The sequence below is a fragment of the Embiotoca jacksoni genome, unplaced genomic scaffold (assembly GCF_022577435.1).
Source record: "Embiotoca jacksoni isolate LCO1_2020_lvr unplaced genomic scaffold, fEmbJac1.0.p SCAF_15, whole genome shotgun sequence".
NCBI classification, from domain to species: Eukaryota; Metazoa; Chordata; class Actinopteri; family Embiotocidae; genus Embiotoca; species Embiotoca jacksoni.
Window position 1 is genome coordinate 2,484,240 of NW_027185285.1, and position 24,286 is coordinate 2,508,525.

General features: G+C 40.0%; 1 protein-coding gene across 1 annotated transcript in view; it reads left to right on the top strand.

The window, feature by feature from the left end:
* baiap3 (BAI1 associated protein 3) overlaps nucleotides 1-23,443 on the top strand; it is a 36,124-nt gene extending 12,681 nt beyond the window's left edge. The window contains exons 3-34 of the mRNA XM_069148775.1: nucleotides 2,204-2,291; nucleotides 3,789-3,872; nucleotides 4,058-4,165; nucleotides 5,221-5,280; nucleotides 5,923-5,989; nucleotides 7,209-7,422; nucleotides 7,678-7,722; nucleotides 8,498-8,575; nucleotides 9,189-9,294; nucleotides 9,446-9,553; nucleotides 9,646-9,738; nucleotides 10,390-10,493; nucleotides 10,579-10,696; nucleotides 10,863-10,987; nucleotides 12,511-12,601; nucleotides 13,493-13,549; nucleotides 13,659-13,756; nucleotides 13,859-13,910; nucleotides 14,049-14,200; nucleotides 14,314-14,437; nucleotides 15,264-15,404; nucleotides 15,555-15,650; nucleotides 15,921-16,136; nucleotides 16,511-16,579; nucleotides 16,669-16,748; nucleotides 17,625-17,733; nucleotides 18,241-18,312; nucleotides 18,435-18,518; nucleotides 18,774-18,894; nucleotides 18,988-19,111; nucleotides 19,191-19,396; nucleotides 19,608-23,443. Coding sequence (XP_069004876.1) covers nucleotides 2,204-2,291; nucleotides 3,789-3,872; nucleotides 4,058-4,165; nucleotides 5,221-5,280; nucleotides 5,923-5,989; nucleotides 7,209-7,422; nucleotides 7,678-7,722; nucleotides 8,498-8,575; nucleotides 9,189-9,294; nucleotides 9,446-9,553; nucleotides 9,646-9,738; nucleotides 10,390-10,493; nucleotides 10,579-10,696; nucleotides 10,863-10,987; nucleotides 12,511-12,601; nucleotides 13,493-13,549; nucleotides 13,659-13,756; nucleotides 13,859-13,910; nucleotides 14,049-14,200; nucleotides 14,314-14,437; nucleotides 15,264-15,404; nucleotides 15,555-15,650; nucleotides 15,921-16,136; nucleotides 16,511-16,579; nucleotides 16,669-16,748; nucleotides 17,625-17,733; nucleotides 18,241-18,312; nucleotides 18,435-18,518; nucleotides 18,774-18,894; nucleotides 18,988-19,111; nucleotides 19,191-19,396; nucleotides 19,608-19,711 — 3,394 coding nt within the window. The 3' untranslated portion in view covers nucleotides 19,712-23,443. The remainder of the gene's footprint in view (nucleotides 1-2,203; nucleotides 2,292-3,788; nucleotides 3,873-4,057; nucleotides 4,166-5,220; nucleotides 5,281-5,922; nucleotides 5,990-7,208; nucleotides 7,423-7,677; nucleotides 7,723-8,497; nucleotides 8,576-9,188; nucleotides 9,295-9,445; nucleotides 9,554-9,645; nucleotides 9,739-10,389; nucleotides 10,494-10,578; nucleotides 10,697-10,862; nucleotides 10,988-12,510; nucleotides 12,602-13,492; nucleotides 13,550-13,658; nucleotides 13,757-13,858; nucleotides 13,911-14,048; nucleotides 14,201-14,313; nucleotides 14,438-15,263; nucleotides 15,405-15,554; nucleotides 15,651-15,920; nucleotides 16,137-16,510; nucleotides 16,580-16,668; nucleotides 16,749-17,624; nucleotides 17,734-18,240; nucleotides 18,313-18,434; nucleotides 18,519-18,773; nucleotides 18,895-18,987; nucleotides 19,112-19,190; nucleotides 19,397-19,607) is intronic.
* Nucleotides 23,444-24,286: the final 843 nt, after the last annotated feature.

The window sequence follows — 24,286 nt, forward strand, 5'->3', positions numbered from 1 at the left end:
CTATGTATGCACTGCCATATTGTATTGGAGTTTGAAGTGAGGCGCTGCTGTCACCTTCACACTCTCGGTTAGTAACGTTTAATCATATTCTCTCAGACAGAAGAAGTTCATGTTTTTATTTATGTTTTCCCTCTGATTTACTCCAGAGACGGGAAAACATAATTGATGCATTTGAATGAATTCTGAAAAGTCAATTAGAATACAATGAGTTTAAAAAGAGGAGGTGTTTCCTAGCAACATCAAATCAGTTTGTTATTCTGGTGCCGCTTGTGTGTGCATGTTTGTGTGTGTATAAGAAAGATACGAAGGTTGAAAGATATCATCTTTTTTTTGATATATCAAATCTAAATTGACTGGACTTTCATCATTTGGGCTTTTATACTGCTTCCAAGCTCAAAAAAAAGGAAGAAAAAAAAGAGAGATCCCAGATTGTCTCGACAAATCCTCAAGCTGACTGGCAGACGACCGGGCAGATTTCTGGATACGAGAATGCTTTGGACGATTGAAGACGGAGAGAATTGAGAGTCTCATAACACAAGTCTTGCAATGAAATGAAACTTATTTGTATTACATGTGCAAATGAAAACCGTAAGCTCCAAAAAACAAAGCTCCCAATCCCTTGGCAGTCGAAGAGGGTTTGTTTCTGGAGTCATTTACAGATTGGAGACTCGGTTTGTGGTTTCTGGCTTTCAAACGCTGACTGACAAGTATCACATGAGAATAGCACCTAAATTTACCTTTCGCAAAATGAAAATGCACCAGGGAGGCTGAAGAGTTAAGGCTTGTGTTGTATGCATGTTTGATGTTTTAAAGTTTTAAACAATTAGTCAGTAATGAATTAACTGCTAACCCATTTTCTATAAGTTAAAATGCCCATTAGTCACTTTTTTGAGCTTCATAAAAATTAGTATTTGCTGATTTGAAATGGGATATCTTTGGGTTTTGGACTCTTGATTAAACAGACCAGTTATTTGGGAATTTGCAGAGCTTAATGACGAGATCTGAATATTTTATGGACCAAACAATTTATCAAAAAAAAATTAATATTTTTAATATAATGACTGTTAGCTGCAGCCCTTTTATCCAAAAAAATTGTTGTCAAAGCTATAGCTTAAAATGTGATTAAAGAGCTGTGGTGTGGTGTATTTTTTACAGAGAGGAGGAGATTTAACTGTAGCTCACAGTGAGTCTGGCATTGATAGACGATGCCATCCGTCTAAACTAAGTACATCAAGTTTTACTGAGCTTGATGTCGGTGAAAACCTGACCAACTCTCCCACCATGGCTGCCATTAGTCTTCATCAATACCTCATGGGTTTGCCATCCGCTCCCCCGCCATGGTGAGAGTCAGTGGGTGCTGGGTTGGGCTGCCACACGCCTGCTGTGATGTGATGATGCTAATAAATGAGCATGTCAGGGCCTCTCTGGACAGCTCTCTCTCCTGGTATAATGTGATGGGGTTGGCTGAGAGATGAGGAAGGAGGCAGGAGCCTGGGAGGGTGGGGAGGGTGGGGGTTAGGAGTTTGAAAGCAGACAGCATGGCGGATCCCGACGGTTCTGCTACAGCTCACATCAGAGCTGCTGCCCCTGCCCGATGATTTCCATACGGGCCGGGAGGAAGGGTGCCCCCTTGAGAGACTTGGGAGGAGGAAGAAGGTAGGGGCGAAGCTGGTGTTAGTGGGGATTCCCAAGGTGTTCAGCCAGCTACTCCCTCCCTGATGTGCCCATGTCACCATGACAACTGGTGCCGGCGGGAGTCCGGGAGACCCACTCACACCTGGAGGAAACTGAAAACATCATTTGCATTTTGCACACAGCCTTGCTCATCACACTAGATTAACATGGTTCATGCAGAGTGCATACATGTTGGATTTTTTTTTTTTCCAACACTCAAGACAAGATGGTGTTTGATAACTAATAAAGAGCTGAACTGCAGGCGATGGAGTCCAGTAGTTCAACATAAAACGGAAACAGATCATCTCTATTGACAAACGCTCTTCCAAAGTGTCTATAAACAGGATGCTGTGTGATCCCACCAATGGCACGCTGTGTTTTTAATCACTGTCCCTAAATATTCTGATGTTTCACTGATCCTACGATGAATTTGTTGCCAAAGTGCGACGTACATTTCACCTCTTTTGATTTTCCGTCTCTATTTTTAGAGATGAAGATTGTTTGTCAATCTGCTCCTTCTTCTTGGCAGGGTTTCAGAGGAGAGCGTGGAGTTCTTTGAGCGTATGAATGCCATCCTGCAGAAACAGGAGAACATGATGCGGGCGGCACAGGCCGAGGTACCCACCCCACCCTCCCACACACACACACACACACCCAACTTCCACCTTTCCGTCTGTTACACACTTGAAACATAAATGTGTAGCTAGCACGCCTCGGTGCCCTCTTTCAGCCCACCGCCATGGCCACTGTGACGTCCATAGGCAGAAGGACTGGGTTAAAGAGGGTGCTCGGAGGACTGGACTCAGCTGTGACAAGCTGCTGTCGATGGTTATGTTCAGTTCCTCCCACTGCCAGAGCTAGGCATTGATGCTTTATTAATAGTTGCAGAGAGCGTTTAATGATTTCATTTTGAAACTGCTGCATGTCAAAAAAGTCAAACCCAAGCAAAAAGCAGTGTTGCTTTTGATCAAAACACGAGATGTCCTAATTGGAAAGACATTTATCTTCTGAAAAATTCAGCATGTTTTCCGAATTGTGGATTTTTTTTTTTTTTTTGCTTTTTGCTTCGTGATTCATTATTGTTAAATCAGTATGAAAGCTGCAGTAATGGAAAGATATTCTATTTAATTGCTATTTTATGACACTTCAAATTTCTGCTCCACTAAAATGGAGGGAAATATTGCACTTTTCACTCATTTGCTGTTATTGACAGCTATCGTAACTAGTTACCTATCAGATTAAAATTTTATTTTATTTTATTTTATTAACCATATGACAATCTTAAAGAATGAAATGCATTATTTAGACTGGAAATAAATAGTTTTCTTTTTGCCTTGAGATTCCTTACTTAAAACTTTTATCCTGTTGGGGCATATTTTAGATGTCTATTGGCAGTCATTTGGGAGTATGTGAGGCCCAGTGTTGTTAAAACACCATTAACTACCCCGTTAATCATCTCGGGTTCCTCAGAGTTATCTTCGGACTGTGGAGGATTTACCTCTGAGATGTCTCTTTGGTTGTAACTTTGTCACTGACAGTAATGTGAAAAAATAAGTACATCCCAAAGAAATTGTTGCCTTTTTTGACATATTTAGTAAAGCTAACATTTAGTCCTCCTTGAAACAAATTTAGACCTAAAAATTATATAGACGCCTGTGTTGCCCCCTTTAGGATAATTTTTAAATAAAGATTTACCAAAAAAGAAGCTGTCTTTCTTATACTTCCAGGTTAAACCCTCAGAAGCATCACACTTTAAAACATTTTTCAATACGTCCTTCCTGTTGATTGGGCCGTCTTAGATTGGAAACCACTGGACTAAACAACATAATTGTAGTGTACATAAAGTACAATAATACGATTTTCAATTTAGTGTTGTACTTACTAGTTGTTGTTTTTTTATAATGCCGTATGGCTGCTGTTACTTAAGTAAATCTTCAACCACTCGAAGGCAGACTAAAGGAAATTACAGGAGGTCAAGTGATGAATAATAATAGCTTACTGTTTCCTCAGCTTTGCTTCACTCTATTTTTCATTTAATAGAACTTGTTCTCAATCAACACAACTTTTTGTGACGGAGGTTTTCATTTGGCTAAACTGGTTTTGTCCCCTTACAGTGCCAAAAAGGAGCCTGCACTGTGCCGCCGCCCCAAGAGGATGTGGACCAGGTCTTTAATACTGACCGAATCAGCAGGGCCGAGGTGCGTCAGCTCAGCTTTTCTGTTCTCATCGTATTTCAGCATTGATTGCATTTTAAAAGTTACAGTTATGACACAGTTGTAGGTTTTTATTCCTGTTCAGTGGAGCAGAAAGCATGAAGGCAAAAAAGCACAAGTTTTTATTTTTTCTGAAAGGTAGTTATTAAGTGGAGTGTGTTTTCATGTAGCTGGACCTGCTTTATGAGGAAGCTGTGTACACGGTGGTCAACAGGGTCGGAGTGCCTTCACCAGAAAATGTGAAAAGTGATGATGAGCTGTTCGCTTACCTACTGAAGGTATCTGCCTGTCTGTCTGTCTCTCTGTCTCTCTGTCTATCGATCTCTATATCTATTTATCTATATCGATATTTATCCATATCTCTATATACAGTATAATGTATATATTCCTCTATATCTCTCTATCTGTGTATTAATCTCTCTCTCTCTCTCTATCTCTATCTCTATCTCTATCTCAAGCTCTCTATATTTATCCCTTTATATATTGCCATCTTGCCATCCATCTATGTCTCTATCTCTATCTGTATTGATCAGAATCTCGACATCTATCTATGTATATATATATATCTGTGTTTATCTCTATAATTATCACTATCTCTTTCTATATCTACCTATATTTCACTCTGTCTCTATGTATACATCTTCCTCTATATCATTATGTCTCAATCTATCTATCTCTATATTTCTATATTGCCGTTCATCTATATCTATGTCTCTATCTGTCTATATCTCTTTCTATCTTTATCTGGTCATATATATATATATATATATATATATATATATATATATATAGCTCTATTTTGCTATCCATCTATGTCTTTATCACCATCTGTATCTCTACCCATCTCTGTATCCCTCTAAATGAACATGAACATGTCAGAAAACCAGACTGTATTTCTTTAGCTCCTTCAAATCCCATAATAATAACACTGATGGTAGCCTCGTAAAGGGCTATTTGTTGTAAGAATCTGAGAAGATGTTCTTGGCTTACAACTGATTAAACATCAAAGCCGAGTCACACCGTGTACTAATATTCGGCTGTGATATTACATTCATTCAGATGATGTCATGCTAAGGATTGTAGCCTCCTTTTTTTTGGTCTGGAGTGTGTGTCTTTATGCAAAGTGTGTAGCTCGTGATCCCAGCAGGTCAGGTTCCAGCAGGAACTGTGACAGACTTAAAGCTTTTGTAAAAGTTTCAGAGGGTTTTTGTCAGCTTTGAAAAGCAAATGTATTTTCTATTTGGCTCTTAGTGTTGCTTTTAAAACAAAAGAAAGTTTAATGCAGGTCATCGTTGCAGAAAATGCCTGTTTTTTGACTAACCATCTCTCCAAGGTGTTTGATATGGGGGAGGAGGAACAGGACATCATCCTCCAAAAGGTTCAAGAGTCCAAGGTGAGACATTGTGTCTGTTGTGTTGATGCATTTCAGAACTAAAGCAAATTTAGAGTCCCCTAATAGAGTAAAATAAGTGGAAACCAAGTCCAAGTTGCAAGTTAATAAAACGCAATAAAAACAAACCCCTCAGAGGTCATGAAGTGCAGATTTAGAAAAATCACTAAATCCTCAGTTGTGTAGTCATAGGTGGTGTTTTAATGCATTTGCCGATATTTTCTCGAGGTCTTACTCTGAACACTGCAGTAGTAATAAGGTGAAAGTGTGGCATGGAGAGCCACAGTTGGAATGCACTGATGCCCTTGAAGATATAACAGCCAAAGGCTTCATTTTTATATGATGTTGTGCCTCCTACTTGACTGCCAGAGACCTTTCAATGTCTATTAAATGCCGTAAGCTCTTTTGAAATGCTGTTACAAAGAGGTTCTTCTTCTTTGCAACTTACACAATAATCTTAGAGAAATGGATTCCTTACATTCTTACTCCTTACGTTCTTCTTCTGCAGTGCATGCTGATGTTTACTTGAAGTAAATAGAGTTACATGAGAATCAAGTTGAACAGGATTAATTGAAATGTACGCAGTTTGATTTTTCTGCATTTTAAAGTTTTATACTGAACAGACTGTGGATTCCTTCTCCACAGAGAGCCAGTTTTTCCTTAAGAGTTTCTGTCATGAAAGCCAAGAATCTGATGGCCAAGGATGCAAATGGTGAGACCTTACAAGCATTTTCTAGCCCTTCTTCTTTGGAAAATAATAGTTTCTTATTCAGTTTCAATACAGAGTACAGAACTGAAAAGCCTTTCATGGCACTCGCTCTGTACACTGTGAAGTGATTCACCATCTGTCCACTGACATCATATAGTTTTCAGCACTTCATATATCAATAGGCTTGTTCAGAACAGGCTCGCCTGTTGCTTGCAGCCTCAGTCATCGCTGTTGTTATAGTCTGGAGACCCGGTTCATATAAAGGTGTGTTTAGCCCACTCTGAAGGGTGGACCAATCAGGGGCCAGTGCGATGACATTGAGGTCCATTGTTTGTTTTAAATTGAAGTTCAGACAATAACGGTGGTGGTAGGGCTAGATCAAGCGATACAAACAGTTGCAGTAATGCCGGCAAAAGACGAGGAATTGAAGCCGGAGTCTGTAAAGTCTGCAGTGGTCGTTTACCAACATTGTGTTGCATTCTGCTCACATTGGTGAAAGATCTCTGTTGTTGACAGCTTGATGAGTTTTGGCACACAACATGCGTCATATGATGGTCACTGCTGATCAGTTAAAGTCACAATTAATCCGAGGTTCTTGCCCAGTAGGATGCAGTATCTGGAAACAGTCCATGTGCCCATGCCTTCACTATTTACAGAGTTTTTTGTCTCGTAATACGAGACTAGGTTTTGACCAGTGATGATGCAATGCATGATGATTAGGAATCTTTTCAACCTGGTCATGAATTCATGTTGAAATTAGAAACCATATTATCAGCTTTTAGAGTGGAAGTTTTAAATAAAATATGCACTGACAAATGTTAAACCCTGTGTTCTAATTAAGTCTGACACACAGTATCATTAATGTGAATATGTTGTGTACAAACTTTTGTCTTCTCATCTGTGTGTATAGTATGCATGTATGTAATGAGTTGACACTTGTCAGATTATAATTAACTCAGGGTGGATAGAAAATTGGTAATAAACCCATGGATTAATAATAACTATTGCTACTATGATATGTACTGTATAGCATAAAGTGGTCCATCACAAATGAAACATGCCAATACAATAACACTGTTATAAAAAAAATAAAAATAAATAAAAAGCAGATCTGTGAATTATTGGGCTTTTTGTATCATTCTTGCATCAAACAGTCTGAGCCGACACAGTTCATGAGTATCATACTGTAACTTCCTCTGTGTGTTGTATTGTGGCCTGCCAGGGTACAGCGACCCCTACTGCATGCTGGGAATCCTGGTGGGACAGAGCCCTCGGGAAACGGAGGAGAAGAAGGAGAGAAAGTTCAGCTTCAGGAAGAGGAAGGACAAGCTGGAGAAACGCTCCAGCACCAAGGAGGTGTTACCTGCCAGGTGTATCCAGGTGACTGGGGTCAAACCAGAGACTCTGAACCCGGTGTGGGACGAGCACTTTGTGTTGTGAGTACAAGACAAATTTATAACTTTTTTCAAAGTGCTGCAAATGCTGATATGTGTGACATGCAGGATTCACGGTTTTGCTTGTTTCACACTTAACGCCCAGAGCTGTTAGTTATGTGACCAGTGCAGCACACTGACATTTCTGTAAAAGGAGCACTGAAGGTCTGAGCTGGTCATTATCAATGTTACCCATGATTAAGATCATCATTTGATTAATGATTTTCCTGTTTTTTGGTTGTTATTGTTTTTTTTTAGTGAAATAGATGATGTCCACAATGACCTCTTACATCTGGACATATGGTAAGATTCAAGCAAAGGAACACCTGCAATCTCATTAACAGAATTTTCAGTGGATGAGATGAGGATTAATGTCAGATTATTATGAATAATTACAAATGTATACAAAAGATTAAATTCTGTTGTTCACTTTCTCAATAAATATTTAATTAATCATTTGGTCGATAAAACTTTTGAAAACCATGAGAACAGGGCTGTCAGCATAGCACAAGTTGATGTCTTCAGATGTCTTATTTTGACCAACCAACAGTCCAAAATCCAATGATTTTCAATTTACTTTGATAGATTAAGTTTCTCAAATGTAAACTTGTTTTTGTTTGGCTTTTCTTGTTCTTGCTTTAAAGGTTTGGCAGGTCCGCGTCTTTATTTTATTTTAGTTCATAGTTGTAGCAAATTAAAGTTTTTTTTAGGCAATCAAAAAAGGTTTCTTCTTGTAGGTGGAGTGAATTAGTCATTGGTTCTGGTTGTGGTTAAAATTTACAGTTGCATCCATTATGTCCATCAGCGTGAATATTATCATTATACACATTTAACTGCCATTTAACTGCATTTGATGCTCTAAAGGATAAAAATGTTTTAATCACTCAGCTCTTACAGGATTCTTTTCTCAAGCGCTGATTCAATAAAAGGTTTGAAGGCTAATGCTCTTCTTGAACGTTGATGTTGATTGTCGATCTGCACCTCTCAGTCCTGCATATCGTTATTAAAACACAATAAAACCTGTTCTTAGAGGAAATGAGAGGTTGTAACAGCCTCTGAATGATCTTCTTTCCTTCAGGGATCATGACGATGACGTATCTGTTGCTGAAGCCTGCAAAAAGCTCAATGAAGTCAGCGGACTTCGAGGAATGGGCAGGTAATGAAAAGTATTATGTAATTCTGGATTTCCAGTGTAACGATGGAAATGTCTTAGGAGGATCAACTTTTGTAAGAAATTATTAAAATTCCAATTTTATTAGGATTGTTTTCAATGTTCTGACATGCAAACAAGAAACGGGTTACAATCTGGAGCACAGTTATGTGTAAGTATTTAATTCAAATAGTTGGCATTGGAACAGTAAAGAGATGAGTCATTACCCTGTCCATTGGAGGGTCATTTTCATCTGAATAAACCAGACGTTGCAGTGGCATAGAGGGTAGAGCGGGTTGCCCACTCATCAAAAGTTTGGCAGTTGGCAAGACACTGAACCCTGAATTGCCCTTTGCATTGCAGGCTTGCACCATTGGCGAGTGAATGTGTGTGTGTGTGTGTGAATCTATTCCTGATGGTGAGAACCTTGCATTTCAGCAACAGCAAAAAATATATATATATGATATAAAGCCTACTTTTAACCTACTGTTGCTGTATTTGCAAGTCACTAAAGGATAAAGCCTTAGCTTAAATGCCTAAAAACTGAAAACTTGTGGCAAACAGGGAAGATTTATGGAAGTTGACAATTTTCCTCACACACACTCCTTCTTCTTCTCAGGTATTTTAAGCAGATCGCAAAGTCAGTGCGTTCCAACGGATCTGCATCCTCAGGCCCTGAGGAGAACGCAGACGACTTCCTCGGATGTATCAACATCTCTTTGAATGTGAGTGTTCAAAGTGGAGAAATCTCTCTAGCCAGCGGTGCCGAGTGACTGAGATATCAAACACAAACGGAAATATAATAAAGGGCAGAATATGAAGAATTTCCCTGGAAGTGTTTCATTGTCATAAATCAGACCGATTTCCTTCTTGCAGGAGATTCCAGTCATCGGCTTTGACACCTGGTTTAAGCTGGAGCCCCGATCGAGTGCGTCTAAAGTTCAGGGAGAATGCCACCTGATTCTGAAGCTCTTCACCTGCCAGGTACTTACAGAACAACAATTACTCGGCGTATATACTTGTTGTATGTGTATGACATCAAGAATTACAACTTGTAATGTTTATTTTACCTTCAGAGGGACTCAACTTTGTCTAAGAAGGACACAAATGTCTCCATTCATAAGAAACTGCTGAGTCAGATTGTGGAGCATGAGCATGCTCATGTTAAGGTGAGTTTCCTCAAGTTTATTTATTCAAAACAAATCTTTATAGTAAAGCTGCTTAAGTTAGGTTTTAATTGTAAAATGTCTTTTCTTTAACCATTTAATCACTTTACTTTTCTTTTTTTGTGTTATTGAATTTTGCCACCATAATAAAAAGCACAGAGCTGTAATAGTAGTTAGTCAGTTACTTGCTTGTCCTGTTGTTGGTACAAACCAGCATATTGTATATATATTGTATTTAAAGTTATTTTGATTTATTCCGGCTGAAGGGAACTTAATTTTGTGTCGGCATGAGATTTGGAGTTGAGTTATTGTCGTGTAAAAAGAAAACATAAATTGTCGGATAAAAGACTGAACACAGACCTGCACACATTTTGCTGTGATTCAGAGCTCCTCTGCTGGCCCAGACAGCTGTTGCAGCAGCTGCATATCAGATATAATAGTTAATGTGGGTGGAATTGAATTTGAAAAAATGTGTTCTGATCTGAGCTGCCAATTTTACCAGCCTGTTATTACTGCTGTTTTATATTCTGTGTCATTCATTGATCAAAAATGAATTTAGAAAAAAAAAAAACATGAAGACTTTTGGATGAGTACAAACAGATTGTTCTTAAGTATGATTGAAATTACATTAAAGTCTTCCTCATGCAACCCTAGAGAGAGCCGTACAACTGGAATGGGCAGGTTTCTCCTCCTGCGTGGACGGTGCTAACTCACCATGCTGTGCAAACTGATCTCTCTCCTCTCCAACAGGCCATTATGTGAGTATTGATGGTGGCATTGAATTGATCAAATATGAAAGCGCTTGCCTCAGATGGAAGGTGTGTGTTTTATTTACTACTGCAGTCGCTGGCAGTGCTACAGCAGCCACCACCGCAACCAGAGGGTGTGCTACTCCCTGCTGCTGCGCCTCCTGAGGACCATCGATGCAGAGTGGGACCCTCCCACTGTGCGGGGAGACCTGGTAGGTTTCATCACCTTCAGGCCTCCCAGTAGGAAAAGACCTTTCATCATCTAGAACTGTCACCTCATTAGCTCAGCTCTTCACTGACATTCATCAAGGTTTTTGGTTCAGCCAAAAATGTCTCACAGCCAATGAAGCTATAACTGAGGGCCCTTCCTGTGTCCAGGAGAGGCAGCTGTCAGACAGCTTCAGGCTGTACACAGAGCACTGCCTGTGTCTGATGAAGAACATGCGTCAGGTTTTCCCCTGCACCAGCGCTGCTGCCATTACACGCTACGAGCTCATGCTCAGGTAAAGTCACACTGCCATCATATCACGCACTCGCCCGTGCTCCCATACCAAGACGATATCCAATCTTTCACCCCAACAGACACAGAAAGACTACAAGCAGTCAGTCACACTCTGTGGAGGAAGCAGTGTTGGGTTCCTTACTCAAACACAAATATCTTGATCATTTCTCATTACTCATGCCAAAGGAGATATTAAACATTTGCTCCTCACTACACATTGTGTTGAAACATAGCGGCTGTTTGTGCCAGCATTTTGATATGTTGGTATTTTACCCCACATATTATTCCTTATATCACACTATGCTCCCATTGTACTTGTAAAAATCACTGACCAAATCCTGTCAGTGGTAAGGCGGACATGCAGTCATGAAAATCTGAAAGGATGACCTCCCTTCAAGAGAATGAAATGAAATGAAAGCAAAGGAAAAATACAGATTTGTTTGTACACATGACATTTTTCTCCAGAGGACGTCACCAAAAGTCTAAAGCATTCATCCCTGTGAATACCGTGAATATGGACTGGAATGTTTTTTTGTGTTAGCTTGGTTGAGGACCTAAATGCAGGACAAGGACCAGGAAATTAAAAGAGTAAATTATTTGTATTAAGGCTTTGTGAGGTAGAGGAGAAGTTGACATGGCCAGTGAAGGAAGGAGAGTGGCTGAGGAAGTGGATGGCTGATGTGAAGATGAGGGAAGAAACTGGTGGAGGAAGGCAGGCTGAAGTGCAGTTGAGGATCCTGAGCACAAAAAAAAACAGGAGTTCATCTTCTGAACACGAGAAGAACTTAGATTACGATGTAAGCAGCTGAGAAGGAGCTATACCACACTGGTATACTCAGCGATCTGGAAAAGACTGGATGACACTCTGGGGTATTCAAGCGGAGGAGTTGATTAGGGGAGTCAGGAGAACAGGAACAGGTGAGGAAGAACCAGGAGCCCGGGGTGGAGGGAACCACATCCTCTCCAGCTTGTAGACAGAGACATAAACACAGAGACAGAGTGACAGACTTCTTTGTCCATAAAACCATGAGAAGCACTCTTTGGATTTACAACATTAGATAGAAACCCAGATACCATCAAAACCACGGAAATCACCACCCTGCGGTCTTAGCTCCTAGTTAAGCACTGACCAAAAAGAAGGAAGTTAGAGGACCAAATTAGGGAGTCTGTTTCTCTTCCAGTAAATGCCAGCCAGTAAAAACAGCTAATTATCGAAGTTCATGTTGCTGTGTTGGGCTAATTTGGAGGAGAAACTTCTGCAGTAAGAAGTCGAGCTCTGCCCAGTGATCAGTACCCCGGGGGACATCTTTTTCTACACTTTTTAGAGAGAAACACAGTGACTCACCTAACCGTTAAAGTACTCCTGCACATGCGATACTGAGTCCTGCACACAATTAGAGTGAAAGGATTTCACTGAGCTTGTAGCTGTTCTACCCGATGATGTCTGAGAACAGAGTGTGACTGTTTGATGAGTTGATAGCAGTCTTGGATTATAATTTATTTTTTTCTGTCTGTGTATGCCAGGGGGATTGGCTACATGCAAAACATGCGGGCATTTAAGACCGTATGTCCTCTTCGCAATGAGCTGCACTTGGACATCACTACCGCTGTCAAGGTAACAAAAAAAAGTGGCATAAAATGACAAAAACTAATTTTACAGTAAAGTTGACCCACAGAGTTTTTGACCGCACACAACCTCACCATTAAAACCACCTGCTTAATACTCTGTAGGTCCCTCTTAAGCTACCAAAACAGCTCTGACCTTTTGAAGCCTTGACCTCGGAAGGTTTCCTGTGTTATCAGGACACAAGATGCTAGACTCAGATCCTTTAAGTCCTGTAAATTGTGAAGTCGGGCCTCAATGGATCTGATCTGTTTTTCCAGGACATCCCACAGGTGCCTGATGCACTGTGTCCAGACACTTTTCTATCATAGCCGGCATTAAGGTTTCTAGCAATGTGTGCTACAGTGAACCAGTTCTCTTTCTTTGGACTACTGTTGGTCAGTAGTAACCACTGCATATCAGACAAACCCTACAAGATCTGCCACTGTCCATGTCCAAGTAACTCAGATCCTCACGCTGGTCTGATTTTCCTGCTCCCAACACATGAACTTCAAGGACTATTCTGTTCATAATGTATCCCACCCCTTGACCTGGTGCCATTGCAACAAGGTAATCAATGTTATCCACGTCAGCATTCAGTGGTTTTAATGTTGTTGCTGATATAGTTTGTATTGCGTGAAAACAGGACTCAGTTCTGCCCAGTACAGAAAGCAGTGATGTGATGTGTAGCCGTTGATGTTGTTGTTGGTGTTAAAATACCAAAAAAGGAAGAAATAAAACACCAGAAACAGATTTTTTTTTTTTTTAACATATTAAATACTTTAAGCGGTAAGAAAATATAAATTTTGCTTTAGTGAGAAATGCTGAATGTAAACAACACTGAATACTCACCATCACCACGACCCATTTATTATTATTTTTATTTTTTTTACTGATTTACAGAAAGGAACATCTGAGTGGTACGAGAGCTTAATTGCTCGGTACAAACCAGAGGAGGGGGTAAGTTCATAATCTTCAATACAAGTCCTCATGATAGACATCAAACAATTTTGCTGACTATGCTTTGAGGTTTATCTGGGATGCTGCATGTTGTGTGTTGACAATGCAGACTCTGGAGGAGCAGCTGAAGAAGCTGGTTCAGGTGATTGATGCTGTGTGTGCAGACATCCAGAGAGCTCAGAACATCTACAACAAACTCTTCTTCAGGTCAGTATCAGACTTTTTTTTCCAGGTGAATGTCAAAGCTATGTTGAGATGTTTGTTTAGTTGTTGGACTGATGTCATTTTATCCTTTGTTTGTTCTCACAGTGCAGTGAAAGTAGACTTCTTCAGCATATCGTACAGGCAGTTGGAAAAACAGGTATGTCATGAAACAATGATGTTCGACGGTATTGTCGAGATGTCTTGTGAAGTCTTTCTGAGTCTTACTATTGTTGATGCTCACATTGGAATTGGTGTTTGACACTGGTTAACACTATGAAACTCTTTGGTGTAACAGGTAGCTGATGATGTGAATGTCGCGATGGAGCGGGTTTGTGGGACTCTGGAGCAGGAGAGCTCCAGACTGACTCAAACAATGGGAGAAACCATCTTTGAGCTCTTCATCTCCTTGAAAATCCTCAAAGGCTTTCGAGAGTTCCTTCCTCTCAAGTTGGTTATCAGTTTGACTCTAATGACTCTTCATATAGCAGCATAAAAACCCTCTGACTCATGGTCACCCTCTGTTGTTCAGTAAAACATGTGTTGTGTTCTTCTTCTAACAGGGATGCTAAAATGTTGGCCTTGACAGGCTTTCATAACTGGTTCAAGTCCTCCATTCACAAGTGGCTGCAGATCGTTCATGACAGATCCCTTGACAGGATCCGTAAAGCAGTGGAAACAGACAAGGTGATCCTGTCCTTAAAAATATACAATAATAACATGAAATGAATGTAAGTTGGTCTTTGATGGTTATTAGTTCATCTCAAGGAACTTTTAGTCACTGTAACACTTGACCACCTATTTAGCATTTGATAACCAGCATATAAACATTTAATACATCTTTATAACCCACTTGAACACATTATAATGTAGTTGTAAGAGGATTAAAGTATATATTTGAGATGTTAATGTTTTTGACATACGATTGCTTATGAAAGTAACGCTTATACACTAATTGAGTACATCAGTGAATGAATGCTTTGATAAATGCTTTATCCCCTAAACATGTAAAATGCTTTATAATACCCCAATATGGTTTTAAAGTTGTTTTTGTAATTTTCTTAAGCGCTAACAATAAAGAGTCACCTATAACAATAATAGTGTGTTGTAAAGTGGTAATTAACTGCATTTTGCATTTATTTATGGTTAATAAGTGTTTTCACCTTTAGTAAATATGTTACAAAGCATGAACTTACTTTCTAATAATCAACAAGGTTTTTGAAATGTCTAAATGTGTTTAAAACTACTGAAGACTATAAAAGCTGTCATCCAGCATTAATTTTCTATTTCCAAAGTAGAAATGGAAAAATGATTGGCAAAGTTATACATGTTAATAAGTACATGATTAGAAAATGTGTTTGCCTTCATAGCTATAGCTAGATTTATGTGTCATATAGCATTTATTAATTGCTTGTTTACACCCTAAAGAGCCTAAATCAGAATGTGAAATAAAACATTATCGACCTTTATGAAGCTAATTTAGGTCTTTGAAATGTGTGTGTTTTGTGAGTAGCTCGAGCCTTTGCAGCAAGCCAAACACAGCTCCTCAGCAGTGGAAGTGACAACTTGCTTCAGCCAGGTACGCGAGATCTGGTTACAGCTGGCCTGGCCAGACTCTGCGGGGGCCTTCATCTTTGTCACCCGTTTGACAGACGTGAGTGCCATTTCTCGTGTTCCCACGCACTAAACTTTTGTACCCATACAAACATGACACCGAGAAGACACATGTACACACATATGAATTCTGAAAGGTTTTAGCCGTCGGGATCAAAAAGGAAACTAACAAGTCTATTATTTATCGCAGAACTTCTGCAGCGAGGCTGTCTGCTACTCAGAGATGATAACGCGGAAGATTGAGCGGAACCAGCTGGGCCGAGACCACAAGAGCTTCACAGTGCAGGTAGCGCCTGTAGCAAGACAGAACTGGAGGAGGGCTCACAGTGACGTCAAAATGTCAGCAAGTGTTCTCCCTTTCACCACAAAGGGCTCAGCAGGAACGCAGATATGTGTACACACAAAAACAAAGCAGCTGCCTCTTGTCGTCATCAATCATTTACACTCACACCCCGTCCCTCTACTTCTCTGTAGCCCTGCTTCTTTTCCTTCTTTTTTTTTCTCTCCACCTCCACCCTCTGTTTCTCCACTTTTGCTCCTCCTGGCTTTCTGCTAGCTCTGCATCGCCCTGAACAACACGGAGAACGTGCGGGTCTTCCTTGGTCACCTGCCCCGTGACCTGGACTGGCAAGGCGTGGAGCGGGCCATGGAGGAGTCCTGCGGGGTGGAGGGGAAGGAGCAGGTGTACAAGGCCCTGAATGGACAGCTGTTCAACATGGACCTGGACTTGCAGAGAGAAGCCAAACGCCTCATCACGTTGCTCACAGACAAGGTGAACACGTGCAGTTAAATAACGGACATTTAGGTGTATGTAATATGTCACCTGCTGACAGCGTTATGTAGCTTTAAATGTAGAAAAATGATTTAATTCTCATAATTAAAAAACAGATTCTAAACTTTGTGCTGTACTTGATGATTTTGTGAAGTTTGCTTCCAATTTGTCAATAATAGAAATTAATCATTAATCCTTTTCTTGATCCATTGTTGTGGTGTTTTTTTTTTAGTGGTCGGGAAAATACAACCTTCCATTTCTCACTAGCCTGTTGTGCTTTCTGTATCTGTATAAGCATTCTGCACAGTTTATGTATATCTTTATGTATATGTATGCACCTGCATGCACATCTGTGAGTCAATATTTCTGTGCAGATGTTTCCTGAGATGCGGAGGTACATCCAGCACATCAGTCTGTCTCCAGACTCCATCAACAATGACGATGTATGTAGCAATGGACGTCTACCATTTTGTATTCCTGCATCAGTGGTGTTTCAGCTACAGGATTTATGTAATGTGTGGTATTATTTCAGGCTGTTTCCCCTCTCATGAAGTACTTACAAGACACTATGGTCATCCTCACTGAAAACCTTGTCAAGGAAAATCTGATCAGGTAATTATTTTTCTCTCCTCACCTATAGATATGACTTCATTTATTTTATTGCCTCTGCGCCGGTGACAGACGTGGCCGTGTCCATCTCAAGCTCCTGAACATAATATTTCAAGAATGACTTCAGGGAATTTCTTTAAATTTGGCAAAAACATTCACTCGGTCCCAAAGATGAAATGATGAAGTTTTGCTGAAAGGTCACTACGACCTCACATCCATCCCCATCTATTGAACGTGTTATCTCTGGAGGGCCTCGAGGGACCCTCCTCAAATTTGGCACAAACGTTCACTTGGACTCAAGGATGAACTGATTAAATGTTGGGGTTCACTGTGACCTCACATCTGTTCCTTCTGTTTTTCACATTCTTGTTAACACGATATCTCAGGAATGCCTCGAGAATTTCTTTTGATTTGGCACAAACATTCTTTTGAACTCAAGGATGAACTGACAACATTTTGCTAATCAAAGGTTGAAGGTCAATGTCACTGTGCCTTATCATCCATTCCATTCTTTTGAAATCAATATCTCAGGAATATCTTGAGTGTGGACAAACATGGATGGAAAAGACGGGGGGGGGAGGGGGGGTTAATGTTGGTAATTTTTCTGAGTCCTAATTTTGCCACAATCTAGATGATTGATTATTTCCATTTAGTTTGACGGAGCAGCTAGTGATAAAAGATTAAATAAACATTCCATATAAAATGATTCAATTATGTAAAACACATTGCATGAATGTAAGCTTTTCAGCAGAAATAATACCTCCTAGCACTTACACTCAAGTATTCATTATCAAGCAATTACCTATGAAAACATAGAGGAGAATGAGTGAGTAAACAGCCATGTGGGTGCCTCATTTTGTCTCATTGTGTCGGCTGTAGGGTTCTTCAGAGCATGTGGGAGGTGCTCCTGCGAATGATCCTGGACACGGTCACTGAAAACAGGGGTGTTCAGGTGGAGTTTTACAACCGCTTCCAGTACACAGTGGAGGTCAGTGATTACCGCATGACACATTTTATATCTCAGTTTGACTGTATGTCCATTAATGAAGAATAGTTTGCTATAAAAACAAACAAACATGTGAACTCTGTAAAGATGATCATCAGTGCTGTTACCATCCGTCTGTAATTATCTCTGTGTACCTGCTGTCAGGCAATCGTTAGCATATATCAGATATTCATGAAGCCACTAGGTAGAAGTTCAGAACTAAAGTGAGTTCCCTTATGAATGATAATGTGAGGACTGCTGTATATTCTAAAGCCAATTTAACCAGCTGGCAGAGGACATGACAGATTTGCTGGAGAAGTCGTGGCACGCCACATGAGTGGGTTGAGTAGCAGGAAGATATCATGTTTGCCTGTCAGAGGTTTCATGCTGTTCGTGTGAACAACAAGTCTTTTTTGTATGTTGAGACTTAAATCTATCAAAGTAAGAGGGATAAATCTGATGAGTCACAGCTCAAAATTTACTTTTATTTTTTTTCCTTAAATGCTTCAGACCCTGCTGCAGTTCTTTCATGCAAAGGGAGAGGGTCTTTGCCTGGAAGAAATGAAGAGCGGCGACTACAAGGTAAGAAGTCTTGCAATCTGTCGACCGAGTCTCTTGATGAGCAGCTGCGGGGCCAGGTTTATGACTTCCTCTCCACCTTGTCATTTGTGTTTCCCTTTCTGACCATTTCGATGCTGTTTTAGGTCCTGGACGAGGAGCTCAGGCTGAATAAATGTTCCTCCTTTGAGCTGATTGAACAGTACTATCTGGAGAAGATTTCCCTGCAGGTGCTTTTCAACTTACCGGACTGACAATCTCCCTTTAGCCCCTTAAAGTGGACAGAGAAGTATTGATTGGACAGCACAGCACTACTCTGATTGAAAATCTGCTTTCTCCTTAACTCTTGAAAAACATGATGCAATCAAGTAATGTAACATGTAGATGGATATATGCTGAGTATTTTCTGTCAGATGAGATTTAAAAATGATTATCGTAATGAGTTTTGCTTTTAAATCATATTATAACTGGACCTAATATTGCAGAAAACACTGAAACATACCCGTTTTGGTCGGATCAGTGTGAAGTGCTACTACGATGCTCCAGAGCAGAGGCTGACGGTGGAGCTTCTGCATGCTGCAGATATTATTGCACTGGATGCCAACGGTAAAACTCTAAAATTTGAAATTAATTTAAAAAAAAAAAAAAAAAAAAAATTCCCAAGTTGAAATTTCACTCAGTTTTTCTGGCCTTTTTTAGGTCTGAGTGACCCGTTCGTCATAGTGGAGCTGTGCCCTCACCACCTCTTCCCTATGACCAAGAGTCAGCGCACACAAGTGAAGCTGAAGACGCTGCACCCAGTATTCGATGAAGTCTTTTACTTGTGAGTGTTCTTTCCTCTCGCTCCCTCTTTAGATGTTTGTACCCATGCGCCTGACGTGTTTGGTCCCATTGTATTCCAGCCATGTCAGTCCTGAGCAGTACAGACACAGGTTTGCCTGTTTGACCTTCACTGTGATGGATTATGACTGGCTGTCCACCAACGACTTCGCCGGCGAAGCCATCGCTCCTCTCAGCGACTTCTGCTGGCCGGGGAGACCAAACGCCTCCGCGGCCGGCAAGAGCGTCCAGCCTGTCATCCTGCACCTGTCTCGCAGTAAACCCAGTGGTACATATAGCTCCAGGCTGTATCTATTCTTTTTTTTTATTTTTATTTTTTTATTTTTTTTACACACACATAATATTGGTTTCTCGTAAGACCAGAGGGTGTAGGTCTGGTTTTCCAATTACTTCTCCAATATGACATGAAAAGCCATTCAATCTGGAGATATTTGTGTCAGGTGTAGAAACTGTTCTCATCTGTTTGGTCTCCCCTCCAGAGAAGCCAATCATGAGGATGCTGGACGCCCGCGTCGGAGACAAGGAGGCTCAGGAGTTTGTCCGCAGGCTGAAGGAGATTGAGAAGTCAATGGAGGAGGAGTAGAAGCTGTCAGCGCTGCCCGTGTTGGTGTTTTCTGACCACGTCTTGCGACATGTGCTTTTGTACTGGTACAATGTTTACAATGTTAGATTTTTTTTATTTTTTTTGTTTCAATGTTCTTGTTTGTTCGGTAAATATACCAAAATGAAAAGAGGAAAAAAAGGAATACAGTGAAGCTTATCGCTGTTTTCTCACTGGGAGATGAATATCCTGTCACTGTGCAACTCTATGCTGTCTCAGTTAAACTATATTTCAGAATTCAATGGATAGTTGATCCTAAATGTTAGTAGTCTATATTTTTTGTAATGAGGTAATTGTTATCTTTGCTGTATAATCTTTGATATGATAGATTTAACATTTCAGAACTATTTTGTGGAAGTAGCTTATATATCCAATAGTAATCCGTCAAAGTCTTAATATATACCTCAGATATGCTCATTAGTTGCAGGGGACTTAAACGGGTGTTGAGACTTTTCACATTCTTCACAGAAGTTGTGGAGATAAAATGCATGAAAGCGTATTTAGGATGTGAAAGCCTGAACCCACATTTATTTTCCAGGTCATACTGTGTCTTACGAACAAACTCTTTATGATTTAAAAACATATATATGTTGTGGAGGAAATCATGAAGATGCAACGCATGGCTTTGGGGGAAGTGCACTTTCTGAGACTTGGTGTTTTAAGGTCAGTCAGACAGATCAGCAGCAGGGAGGTCTGAAACTCCCCCGAGGCACACGGCACAAGTCGAGTTCATTCAACTTTTCAGATTGCTCTTCACAAAGTTTATGATGGGTCACTGAAGAGGCCAAAGACAGTGTTACCTCGGTGGTGGGAGGACCAATTGTTGTAGCTTTAGCCTCTTCTTGTGTGACTGTGACAGCAGAGAGTTGGTTTTCATGTTTACAGAAATACAAGTGAGTTGTTTGAACTTACAGTAGCACATTGAAAGAAGCAAATGTATCCGTGACTATGGAAAATGTTGTTGACTAGTGAACTGGTTCATTTAAAGAACAGATATTCCAATGAGGGAATAAATTACCTTTATATTCCTTTAGTTCAGCATGAATTGATATTGTCAGCTCAACGTTTTTATGCTAGTTATGTTTTCAATTTGTTTCTTTACTTTTGTTCGGAACAAAAATACTTTAAACTATGATGTCTTCTTCGTACCATAGTGCATGCATGTTGACTTACGAAAAGAATAGTCCAACGAAAGAAGAACAGATTTAAAAGTTGGATTTAATTAACATGACGAATAGATTTGTTAATAGACTTTGAATGAATACTTTACTTATGAAATCATTAATCACTGCTGTTTTGTACTTCTTCTCTGACAGTAACAGAAACTATATTCAGAATCCTTCATATTTTCATGGTCACTCCAAAAACCTTGATCTCTCATTATTGAAAGGGAGCAAGAAGAACTGTGTCGTCCTCAAAGACAATACTGTGTGTGGTGCAGTGGGTGGCTTCATGATTAGATGGTAGCACTTCAAAAACATTTATTTGGAGAAACCGAGCTAATTGCAGCGAATGAGCTCGTGGTGTTCACACGGCTCATGAAACGACCATCAAAGTTCACCAAAGCCTTTGCCGTCCCATTTTCAAAGTTGTGCACGCTCTTTGTAGGACTGCAAGGATGAAACTTTAAGTTAGTGTCACGCTGTGGAGCTTAATCTCTTGAGGGGAAGAGAAAAGAAACGCATAATGAACCTGTGCAGTGGCATAATTATACTTAATGGGCTAGGCCAGCCCTCCTTCCCTGCTGCAGCTATCGCTGGCCTGACAGGCATAATTCAACAGTAGCTCTGGCCAGTCTCCCAAAGCTGTGTCTGTGAGGCTGGGTCTTCATGTTTTTTTCAATGAGAAGATGAGGGTCAAAATACAACCTGGAATCCCGCCACTATTGTGTTGTGAAGAACATGAATTATAGTTGCATTTTTATGCAGGTGAAAGATGAGAAAACCTTTAAAAAAAAAAAAAAAAAAATGTAAATCACAAATTACGACTAATTAATAGAGTATCCTTCATTTTACTCAGTATTATCATGACCAATCAAGGACTACCCTTACTCTGGAATAGTTAATAATGTTTTAAAAAAGATAAAGGCCCTCTGAAGCATATTTAATTGTAACTGTTGAGGATGAAGTCATGGACTAATTAGCCTAAGTTCAATCATTTGTGAATCCCAACTCTCATCAACAAGATTAATATGAATTCACTTGAGTCCTCCTCGTTCAAGCGCGAGTGAAGGAAAGGAAATAGGAACAGGAAGCATAAAAACAGACTAAACAAAAAGTACTTAAAGGTTTTTATTGACTGAAAATCTGTCCTTCCAAACGGGAGGTTTATTTTTGTCGAGGAAACTGGACCTTATTGTTGAAAATGTAGCTTGAAGTTTATCATTGAGAAACATACAGGTTGGGAAAATTAGGTAGACTCCTCCATCCTTGAAACCCTCAACAAACATGGTTATGATGTTTTTGGAGTTTTTGCTTGTGTGTCAAAATGCATTTATGAAGAGGAATTACACAATCAGGCTTATGTGTTTAAAATCGCACTTTTGTCTTTGAAAGCGACTGTTTTAGACTAGACAACCGGATCACAAAGCAGGATCAAATGTGTCGTGAAGAAACACTGTAGCAAGTAGCGAGAACTCGGCACCAAAACCTTCACACCGACAGCATTTTGACAGTGATGTACCTTTACTGTAGCTGCTTGTGTGTCGTGCTTTGTCGATTATCCTGTGGAGTCTGTAGAGGATGAAGCACGCAGAAACCATATCTATGCCTGGGGAGTGTGCTGCATTACAGGGATTGTTCAGGTGTTCAAGAAGCCTGCCTTACTTACAGGGAGCGGGGAATTCTTTCAGTCCATCGGAACAGAACTTGTTTGTTTGTTCGTTTTGTTCTTAAGATACTTCAGGTAGAATTTCCATGAGTATTGTTACAAAACTGTTGAATTGTTACTTTATCAATATATATATATACAAACAAGGACAGAAGGATTTCAGTGTGAGATTTAAATATTTAACATTGTTGCGATTCTATTATCTCTATTATTTTAAAAGCAGGTGTTCTGGAAAAATGTTTACAAAGAAAAATGCAACCATTATATTGTCAAATAAAGCTAATACTATACTGTATAGTAAACTATAGAAGAGGATCGAAATGCAGGAGTAATTAACATCTTTCTAACAGCATTGTAAGTTAAATGAAATTTTACCGGGATAGTTTTAATTGAAAAAACGTTTCCTGTTCTTTTACTTGAGAAAAGCAAAGTGTCTTTTCCAGTTATTTAAGACTTGTCTATTCTAAGTCACAGTATTGTAGATGTCCTTATGTTGCTCTTAGACAGGCAATGTGGTCATTATTTGTTGAGTGCACTGATTTGTTCTGGTAAAAAATTTTTTTTTTTTCAGATTTAAAGATTGCATTGAAGTGAAAACTGTGAATTAACAGAATCTCACCGTGACTTATTTCATGACCGTCAGTGCTGACATATTTTATTTAAAGTATTATATAGAATTATCGTTGAATTGAGTATTTGGTTTGAGGTCTGCCGTTGAGATTTAAAGGCAACAGCCGGTGAAAAGTATTTGAGGCGAAACACCTTCAATTTGTTATTGTAAAAGTGAATTATTTGTCCTTGAATTGTAAATGCCTGTGTTGCTGTTTACTGGATTATACCTTTGGGAGATGTCTATGACCCCAATAAAGATTGTATTTAAATTTGTATGGGTTTGAATTATAGTTTGATCCTGATAGATGTGCACATGTTGTTCCAACTCAGCAGGTGTATTTAATGTGTAGAAATGCCACAGGCTGACGCTGACCTATTTGTCCACTTCATCTTTCCCACAATGTCACCATCCTCGCAATCAATCTCCTATGTTCCTACTCTCAGTCCTGTGTCTCTGGCTTACCTTGACCTTTATTATTTTACCTCCCCTCTGCAGCAGCTACCTGGAGCTCAAACACATCCTGTAACACAGCAGCTACTGCAGAAAATAACACAGAAACAGAACGGTTCATTGTGTCCACTGTGGTATTACAGGGCCAGCGACACATTCACTTTACTATCCAGGTTTCTCAAACAGCTGTGAGAATGGTAGATTAGACCAGGATTCCTCACAGCTGGAGGATGCGGGTGTCCATGAGTGCTTATACTCTACTGAGTACTAGTCGATACATTTTAAATCAGAAGCCCGGTGATGACTGAAGGGTATTGAATTGCACGTTGGCTCAGGTGTGGAGAAGACCTTGTCATCCAATGCAGACATCATGCCCTCTAGCCAGTGCCTGTGCTCTCTGGTCCTTTAGTGTCTCTGTGCAGCTGGGGGCTTCTTATACTTCAGCAATACGAGCAGTGTTTGTGTGAGAGAGAAGATCGAGACATATTTTCATGAGGATTTCCAATTTTTAACCACTAGATGTCCTCGTAATTTCACGAATCCTCAGCCCTTAGTCGTGCTGCTGGCACTATGCATGCAGACCTTTGTTTATTTACAACATTGCCACTTAGTGACATCGGCTCAGTTAGAAATCTATCCTCTGGTATCCTCCTGAGGCTCATGGT